Source organism: Eimeria maxima, genomic scaffold (assembly GCF_000499605.1).
Source record: "Eimeria maxima Weybridge genomic scaffold, Emw_scaff1065, whole genome shotgun sequence".
Taxonomy (NCBI): domain Eukaryota; phylum Apicomplexa; class Conoidasida; order Eucoccidiorida; family Eimeriidae; genus Eimeria; species Eimeria maxima.
Window position 1 is genome coordinate 2,585 of NW_013563387.1, and position 9,804 is coordinate 12,388.

A 9,804-nucleotide genomic window follows, 5' to 3' on the forward strand; every position below is an offset into this window, starting at 1 on the left:
CATACATACATGCATGCATGCATGCATGCATGCATGCATGCAGCAGCAGCAATATACAGGCATCCCTAAAGGAAGAAAAAAAAGAAAAGAGAACAGCAGCAGCAGGAAGAAGTTGCTGCTGCGAATATATTTAATTAATTAATTAATTATATTTATTTATTTATATATTTAAAAACAGTTATTGTCTTGCTGCTGCTGCTGCTGCTGCTGCAGTGCAGCAGCAAAACAATACTATTGAAAAGACACCAAAGCACAAACAAGCAACAAGGAAGCAAAATGAGCAGCAGAAGCAGCAGCAGCAGCAGCAAAAGCAGCAGCAACAGCAGCAGCAGCAGCAAAATATGCCACACACAAGCTACATTTCCTTATAGGAAATGCTGCTGCTGCTGTTGTTGCTAATGCTGCTGTTCATGCTCATGATGCTCCTGCAGCAGTTGCTGCAGCTGCTGCAGTTGCTGCTACTGCAGAAGCTGCTGCAGTTTCTGCTGCTGCTGCTGCTAACATTGCTGCAGCAGCTGCTGCAGCAGCAGCTGCTGCTGCGTCTTAGTTAAGAACATCAAACATGTCCGCGTCTTCTACCTCGGAAGCATCATATGCTGCTGCTGCAGCTGCTGCTGCTCCATCAGCAGCAGCAGCAGCTGCTGCTGCCCATCCTGCTCTAGAAGCAGCAAGATTGGCTCCACCTCCCCCTGCAGCAGCTGCAGCAGCAGCAGCAGCAGCAGCTGCTGCTGCAGCTGCAGATAGACTTTGCTGCTGCTGCTCTTTGTACCCAGTTAAAGCAGATCCTTGATTAGAATAGGAGTGCCTGCTGCCTCTGCTGCTGCTGTTGCTGCTGCTGCTGCTATCTCCTTTATCTCCTCCTCCTCTATTAAGAGAAGATATTGTATTTATATTATTTTCCCTCTTTTTATTACTTTTATTAGCAGCAGCAGCAGCAGCAGCAGAAGATAAATAAAGAGGCAAAAAGGCATATTGCTCAGCAGCAGCCTTAGGCTCTATATGATCTCTTGCGCTGCTGCGAGACATTAACAGATATGTACCATCCCCTCCTTCCTCAACCTGCAAATACACCACAATAAATATAATAAAATAATAATAAATAAAATAAAATAAATAAGAAAAAAGAAGAAAAAAAAAAAGAAAAAGGAAGGAAAAAGGAAAGAAAAACAAGAAAAAGAAGAAAGTTGCAATAAATAGGGAAGAATAAGAAAAACAGCAAATAAGACGTTAAAAGAAAGATAAAAAGGCGGAAAAAAAGAGAAAAACAATAAAATAGATAAAAATCTAATTAATAAGAGTAAAAAGTATAAAAAAGGTATAAAAAATAGGGGAGAAAAGAAAGAAAAAAGAAAGGAAAAATACCTGAATTGAATGCCCAATATGAAGAGTCTGGAAACGAGAGCCTTCAACTAACAGACGCTCACGCCAATGAGGGTCGGTAAGTAGTCCTAAGGATTCAAGGCGTTCTGCTCGTCTTAATCTAAGAAAATAAACAAAAAATAAATATATTAATCATTTATTATTATATTTATTTGTTTATTTTATTATATTCGCGCTATTTTAGTCATAAAATACAAAAAAAAAAGGAAAGAAAATGATACTAAATAAGAGGAAAAAAGGCCTAATAGAGGAAATAAATTCAACAAATTAAGCAGAAAAAAAGAAGAAAAAATAAAATAAAATAAAATAAATAAAATAAAATAAACTAATTTATCTATATGTATATAAATAAATAAATAAATAAATAGAATAAATATGCTTACCTTCTTGCATTACTAGGATGTAAGATAGGGTCACTCCATAGAGCAAGAGGCTGTAGTCCTATCTTGAATTTATATCCAGGTCTAAATGCTTCTCTTATATTATGTGGTCTTCTTCTTCTTCTATGAGTAAGAGGAGCAGCAAAAACGGTATCTATAGAGGTATTAGACGTACCAGTAGCAGCAGCAGCAGCACCAGCAGCAGCAGCAGATGTAGAGGGGTCTATTATATTTGTATTTGCTGCTGTATCTCCGTCATGATGCTGCTGCTGTTGCTGCTGTTGCTGTTGCTGCAGAGGTAAGAGTAAGGATTCTCGTCCAACACGTGATGGTTTGAATGCTGCTGCTGCTGCAGCAGCAGCAACTGCAGCAGCAGCAGCAGACATAGGAGGTGCCTCAATCTCTGGTTCAGGTTCTAATAGAACAGAAGCAGTAACAGTAGATCCAACAACAATAGTTTCTGATTGTTCTTCGCGTTGCAGCAGCAACTGTTGCTGCTGTTGCTGCTGTTGTTGCTGCTGCTGTGTATGTTGTTGCAGTTGCTGATGAGATAATCTCCCATCAGCACTTAGATCCATGCTGTTGCTGCTGTTGCTGCTGCTGTCTGTTGTGGTTATACTTTTGCTGCTGCTAGGATGCCCACCACCAATAATAGATGATGATGATGGTCTGCTGCTGCCATCACTATGAATACTGGATGTATTGCTGCTGCTGCTATTATAACCATTAGGATTATTATGATTAATATTGTTATTGCTGCTGTTGCTGCTATTATTATTATTATTGGTACTTCTTATAGTACACCCAGTATCAGCACCACCAGCACCACCACCACCAATACCTCCTCCAATACTAATAATAGCATTACTAGGAGTATGATGATTCCCCTGAACCATGACGACCTGTTGCTGCTGTTGCTGTTGCTGTTGCTGTTGCTGTTGCTGTTGCTGCTGTTGTTGTTGCTGTATTAAGAGTAATTGTTGTTGTTGCTGCTGCTGCAAAGTTTCACCTCTGCATGCAGCCAATGATACACCTAATAATGCACATTCTAATTCAAGCATAGGATCAAATAGATTTTCTGCAGATAATCTCATAGTACCCCAATGTATACCAACAGCAACTTCTGCTCTTATATCCTTAAATAGATTATATGCTTCTTGTGGATTTGCATGCTGATATTTTAGATCCTCATTTGGCTCATAAGCCCCAATTGCAATTGCTGCTAAATGGAAGGGCCCCAAAATGCGTCCAATTTTTTTGAATTCATCGAATTCTTTTTTAAAGTATGAGGTATCGCCTCCATAGAAAAAGGAGTGACGGGGTCCCCTTATAGCAAATCCTCCCCATAATGATGTATTATGATCTGTTTTTGCTGCACTCCTACCACTCCAATGTACATTTCCTACAAATGTTATCTTAAATCTATCTACTGTACCATCACCATCTATTCCTGTATGCTCTACATGTACCATTTGTTGCTGTTGTTGTTGTTGATGTTGTTGATGATGGGAGGAAGAGGAGGAAGAGGAGGTGGTCGGGTTGTATTGGTGTTGGTGTTGTTGTTGCTGCTGTTGCTGCTGCTGTAGTTGCTGTTGTTGTTGTTGTTGTTGTTGGGAGGAGGAGGATATTGACCATCTACTACTACCACGAAATAAACGTCTTCTATTACTTTGTGGTATTATAATCTCTGTTGTTCCTGTCCCTGTTGCAGTTCCTGTTGTTGTTGTTGCTGCTGTTGTTGTATTATTATTATTATTAATATTATTATATCTTCTTGAATAAAGGAATGGTGATCTTAATCTACTACCTGCTGCAGCAACAGACATGGCTGTATTAGCTGCAGCACCAGCAGCAGCACCAACAGCACCACCACCAACATTATTACCACCACCATTATGACCAGCATTAGGAGAACCATTAACAGCACCATTAGGAGAATTAGAAGGAGAAGATGATGATGATTTCCTCCATACACCATCTGTACATGTATATACTCCTTTCCTAGACATACAAGATAATGTCCTACTCTCTCCCCATGTAAATTCAAATACTCTCTTAGGTGAGCATCCATGCTTAATAAAAAACCAAGAAAGACCCTCAGGTACATAAAATAATAAATATTTAAATTTATTTTTATATATTTTGCATAATTGTATAACATCATTATCCATTATATGGTCCTGATGGTTATGTGATAGTATAATAAGATGAATAAAGTTAGGTAATTCCCCTATCCTTATTGGTGATTTTCTTAATCTTTCCCCTAAACTACCACATAATTTATTATTAACAAAATTAACTACTTTCTTACCTAATTCATTCATAACACCAACTATATCTTCCCCTAATACAGGATCAATAAGTATATTTAATCCATCTATAGATACAACACCACTAGCATGACCTAACCATGTATAGCGTACTCCTGCAGCTGCGCCCATAGATGGGGGCCCTGGGCCCCCATACATATCCTCAAAAGAAGGTCTAATTACAGGTAAATGATTCCTTAATGCTATTAATGGTGGCCTTCTTGCTATCCTGTATTGTTTTATCCATTTAGGTAACCATTTTAATTGGTCAGCCATTAACCTTAATTGCTCCCTTTCCTTATTATTGAATACAGACCATGGATATATATATTGTCCTCCTACCTTTACTGCTCTTGTTAATCTATCTGGATCTACTGCCTCATTTAATTGTTTATATGCATTTATATATACAGAAGGAGATAATAAACGACGAGGAACCATTCCTGCACGTGGCTCTTCTCCTATTCTTGCTGCTGCTGCTCTTGCTGCTGCTGCTGCTCTTGCTGCTGCTGATGATGAGGTTGTTATGGCCGTGCTTGTTGTGGTCGTGTCCTCATCTTCATCGGGAATCATGCTGCTGCTGCTGCTGCTGCTGCTGCTACTACTACTACTTATCTTTTTCTGTTTTCTTTTATTTCTTCTTATTATACTTTTTCTTCTTATGCTACTGTTGCTGCTGCTGCTATACATACTTACAGCAGCTGCTTCCTGCAGCAACTCCTGCAGCCCCAATCCTCCTTCGCTCATCAGCAACGCATGCAATTCTGTTGGTAAACGAATTGTTTTTTCTCTTTTATTCTCCTCTAATGACCATCCTTCTCTTAATAATAAATCCTCTATATCTTCTTCCTCTATAGGTCTTGTTGCTGCTGCTGCTGCTGTTGCTGTTGCTGCTGCTGATTTCGTCAATTGCGTGGTGGGTCTTACTCCTGCTGCTCCTGCTCCTGCTCCTGCTGCAGCAGCAGCAGCAGCAGCAGCAGCACGGGCACCTGCTTGAGCCTCCACTAATGATTGCAGCAAACGCATTGATGGGGCATAGCCACCAGGTACAGCACGACGACGACGCTGCTGCTGCTGCAGCTGCAGCAGCAGCAGCAATTGCTGCTCAGGAGAGTGCTGCAGCAAAGCACGCTCGTGTCTTGATAACTCATTATGTGTTATAGTAACACTTACATCATTTAATGCTGCTGCTCCTCCATGCTGCTGCTGCAGCTGCTGCTCTTGCTGCTGCTGCTGCGGTTGAGGCAGCAAAGGCAATAACTCAGACTGTATCAGCTGCTGCTGCAGCACCTGCTCTTGCAGCAAACCTGCAGCAGGTGTTGTACGCCAACGAAAGATACGTCTTGCTGCTGCTGCTGCTGCTGCAGCAGCAGCTGCTGCTGCAGATTCACGAGATAACTCCTCCTGCAGCACGCGATCCACAAAATCCCCGCATGCAAGCAGCAGCAACAGAAGCACCACTGCAGCAGCACCTGCTGCTGCAGCACCTAAAAAAACGTGACGCCCTATCTTGTGGGGCGCCTCTGTCCGTGCTGCTGTTGCTGCTGCTGCTGCTGCTGCTGCTGCTGTATCATGTGCTGCTGATTCATCCTGCACTTGTGATGCTGCATGCCCTGCTGCTGCTGCATGCTGCGCCGCTGCTGCATATTGCTGCGCCGCTGCCGCTTGCGCTGCTGCTGCTGCATGCGATGTTGGTGCTGTATCTTTTGCTGCTGCTGCATCTGTTGATGCAGCAGTGGCCTTAATTGCTGCATCTGCTGCTGCAGCAGGAGGTGCTTCTGCACGCGGTGCTGCTGCATCCTCTCCTGCTGCATCCTGTGTGGGTGCTTGTGGTGGTTCTGCTGCTGTTGCTGCTGCAGCATCCGTTGCTGCTGCATGCTGTGCAGCTGCATACGGTGCTGCGGCCTCTGATATTTTATGGTCTGCTGCTGCTGCTGCTGCAGTGGGCCCCAATGGGGGCCCCTCTTCTTTTTCTGTCATTTTGTTTAGACCAGGAAGCAGCAGCAAATGGGGTGTATGCTGCAGCAGCCGTTGCAGCTGTTGCTACAGCTGCTGCTGCTGCAGCTGCTGCTGGTGCTCCAGCAGCGTGTGTATAAGCAATATTTTGGGCTGTAATATGGGGCAGCAGCGTTTAGCTGCTGCTGCTGCTACTGCTGCTGCTGCTGCTGCTGCCTGCAGCAAAGCGGGCAGCAGCAAGCAGCAAGGTACAACGCGGCAGCAAAGGAAGCCGCAGCAGAGGGGGGTAAGCGGTGGGGCGACATCAACAATAATATAGAAAATTTGCTGCTGCTTATCTAACACTGCTGCTGCTGCTGCTGCTGCTGCTGCTGCTGCCGCTGCAGCACAGTCCCTCGGGGCTCATCTGCTTGCTTGCTGTCTCCTACCTCTTCGGCGGCAACCCAAACGGGGGTTTGCTGCTGCTGCTGCTGCTTTTGTTGCTGCTGCTGATGATGAGCACTATCTTGCTGCAGATCATTTAGTAGATGGTTGCTGCTGCCGCTCCTGCTCCTGCTGCAGCCGCTGCGGATGCCTTTGCTGCTGCTGCTGCAGCAGGATCGTCCTGTCCTGACCCTTCTTATGGTTGGGGGCCGAAACCTTATTGGCGGTTTAGGGTTTAGGCTTTAGGGTTTAGGGTTTAGGAGGAGAATAGTGACCTGGGCGGGGCATTTGCGTCCCCGCTTATCGGGGCTTAGGTAGCCGCTGCTGCTGCTGCTGCTGCTGCTCCGGCTGCGGCTGCGGCTGCGGCTGCTGCTGCTGCTGCTCCCGCTGCTGCTGCTGCTGCTCCCGCTCCTCCAGCAGAGCGCTCAGCCTATGAGGGGCCTTCCTGAGTAAAATAATTTATCTTTTATTAGCTTAAGAAATGCACGTAAAACAAATTGATCTAACGTGAATGTAGCTGTAACTACTGCTGCTGCAGCTCTCCGCTGCTGCCACTGCTGCTGCTGCTGCTGCTGCGGCTGCACATGCTTGCATGATGGCGAGGGGCTGCAGCAGCAATATGCTCTAAACCCTAAAAGGATAAACTAGGGAGCGATATTTGGGGAAAACACATCTTATGGATTGGCCTCTTTGCTTCTGGCCTTCATGCATCTGCTGCAGTTAGTGTAGCAGCAGCAGTAGCAGCAGCACCGGCCGCTCCTGCGGCACCTGCTGCTCCGCCTGCTCCCGCTGCTGGAGTGTTGGCCCCTACGCAGGAGCAGCGCAGCAGCAGCAGCAGCAGCAGCAGCGGATCATTGGATTGTGGTGGGCACTCGATGTCTTCACACCTACGAATTCCTTGCCGATGATCCCGCTGCTTAGGCCACAGCAGCAACTGCTGCTGCTGCTCTTGCTGCAGAAGCAGCTGCAGCAGCAGCAGCACATGTGGGTTGCCTTCTGTAAGTTGCAAAAGCAACAACAACACTTTTGTGTCCTTCGCATCTAGGAAGACACCGAGTGTATTCCTGTAGCTGCGTACCTGCATGCACATGCTGCAACCCCTGCTGCTGCTGCTGCTGGAACAGCAGCACCAGGGGCTGCAGCAGGAGCAGCAGGAAGAAGGGCAGTTGTGGCAGAAGCCTTTCTTTGCATCAAAAGGTTTACCCACGCGCTGCAACAGCAGATGCGGCACTATCTGGTGCTGTATGCTGCTGTCTGCTGCTGCTGCCCACGTTGGTGGCACAGCAGCTGCTGCTGTTGCTGCTGCTTCAGCGAGCCTGTCACTGTTTATGCGAGTACGCTGCTGGTGCTGCAAGTCTGCTGCTGCTTCTACTGCATGCCTGCTGCTGCTGCTGCTGCAAGTCTACTGCTGCTGCCGCAAGTCTGCTGCTGCTAGAGGGGGCCAGGAGAGTGTTGTTGGCGCAGCCAAGCTGGCCGCAGACCCCAATAGAAATGCCAAGCCCTAACCGCTAAACCCTAATCCTCAGACCCTAGACTCTAAACCCTAAACCCTATCTAAACCCTAAACTGTTAGGGCCGGGCCTTGAACTCAAAACACTAAACATTAAACCCCAAACAATAAACCCTAAACCCTAAGTTGTAAACCCTAAATTATGTAAGACTGAAGCCATGAAGCTGTAAACCCTCAACTCCCAACCCTAGGCCCTAAACCCTAGGAGTCGGCCCTAAACCCTAAACAGCAAACCCTAAACACCAAATTATCTACGACTGGAACGATGCGCCACAAACCCTAAACCCTAAACACTCAAATGGTGACTCCACCACCGTTTGCTGCCTCTAATCTCTTTGGGCACGCCGCTGTGTTTATATATGCCGCTAGCCAACTAGCTGGTTAGCTAGCTGGTTACCCAGCTGTTAACTTAACTAGCTAGACGGCTATCTAGCTGTTGAGCAAAAAGGCAAGCTTAGGACACTGGGAGGAGAGCCCAGGCCGAGTACCAAGCTAGCCACGGTTAGCTAGTTAGCTAGCTACGTGGCTAGGTAGCTAGCTAATTGGCTAGCCGAAGACATAAGATAGTTGGGTAGCCCCGCAGTAGCTAGCTTGTAGCTAGCTAGTAGCTAGCTAACAACTAGCTGTCCGTGGCATAGCCACTACTGTTCCCACCAACGCGCTGCAGAGACTAAGGTGTCTGCTTGCAGTCACCTGCAGCAGCAGCAGCTGCTGCTGCATCTGCTGTTGCTGCTGCAACAGCTGCTCGATATCCTATTCTTGCTGCATCAACACTCCATCTCCTCCTGCTGCACCATCTCCTCCTGCTGTACCTTCTGCTGCTGCTGCTTTTGCTGCTGCTGCTGCTGCTGCTGCAGTCTATTTCCAATAGAGTGCCCATTCATGTAATCTATCAACAACAGCAGGAAAGAGAGAACTAGCACTATTTAATACAACAGCAATTAGTGCTGCCTCTGCTTCCTCATCTGTATAATCTAACATAAATCGTTTCTTTAGACGCTCTAATGCTAAACATACAACACGGCCACCACTGCTGCTGCTGCTGCTGCTGATGATGGGGATGTTGCTGCTAGGCGGTGGTGATGGTGCAGCAGCTGCTGCAGGAGGAGTGCTTGTTGATGGTGCTGCTGTAACGGGAGGCAAACTCCCTCCTCCTCCTGCTGCATTTGCTGTTGCTGCTGCTGCATTTGCTGCTGTTGAAATATCACCATTACATTCAGTGCCGCGACCCGGAGGTACAGCTGTCTGCTGCTGCTGCTGCTGCTGTTGCTGCTGTTGTTGTATAGCAGCAGAAGCTCCTACTAACATATCTGCTGCAGCATTTGTTGTAGTAGGAACAACACCATTACCACCATTACCACCAGCACAACCAGCACCACCAGCACTAAGTAATGGTGGTGGACTGTCCCCCGCTCTAACCTGTCCTTGTTGTTGGTGTTGCTGTTGCATTTGCTGCTGTTGTTGTCCTTGCTGCTGCAATTGTATTTGTTGTTGTTGTTGTTGTTGTATTTGTTGTTGTTGTTGTTGTTGCTGTTGTTGTTGTTGTTGTTGTTGCTGTTGTTGCTGCTGTTGTTGTTGTTGTTGTTGTTGTTGTTCTGTATGAATATGTACTCTATGTTTAGCTATATCCTTAAGATTAGAATATGCCATAGATTCAAGTAATAAAGAAATAAAATAAGAATGTCTTCTTAAATATTTAAAACATAAAAAACAAATGTGCAAAAAATATGAAAATTCAGATGATTCAAAATTACCTAATACTTTCAACATTTCACCGCAAATCTTCATTGCTGGCGCGAATGGTTTGGGGTCTGCATAACAAATATATATATATATATATATATAT

At 45.7% G+C, this 9,804-nt stretch overlaps 2 protein-coding genes across 2 annotated transcripts; both read right to left on the bottom strand.

Moving 5' to 3' along the window:
- Positions 1-543: 543 nt before the first annotated feature.
- EMWEY_00048070 (Beta-lactamase-like domain-containing protein, related) lies at positions 544-6,049 on the bottom strand (the record flags this gene model as incomplete). The annotated part of the gene is made up of 4 exons (XM_013477245.1): positions 544-1,059; positions 1,363-1,480; positions 1,764-3,738; positions 4,072-6,049. The coding sequence occupies 4 exons, from the start codon at positions 6,047-6,049 to the stop codon at positions 544-546; spliced, it is 4,587 nt and encodes a 1,528-aa protein (XP_013332699.1).
- Positions 6,050-8,816: 2,767 nt separating this feature from the next.
- On the bottom strand, positions 8,817-9,608 carry EMWEY_00048080 (phosphatidylinositol 3-kinase, putative; the record flags this gene model as incomplete). The annotated part of the gene is made up of 1 exon (XM_013477246.1): positions 8,817-9,608. The coding sequence occupies one exon, from the start codon at positions 9,606-9,608 to the stop codon at positions 8,817-8,819; it is 792 nt and encodes a 263-aa protein (XP_013332700.1).
- Between the last annotated feature and the right edge of the window lie 196 nt (positions 9,609-9,804).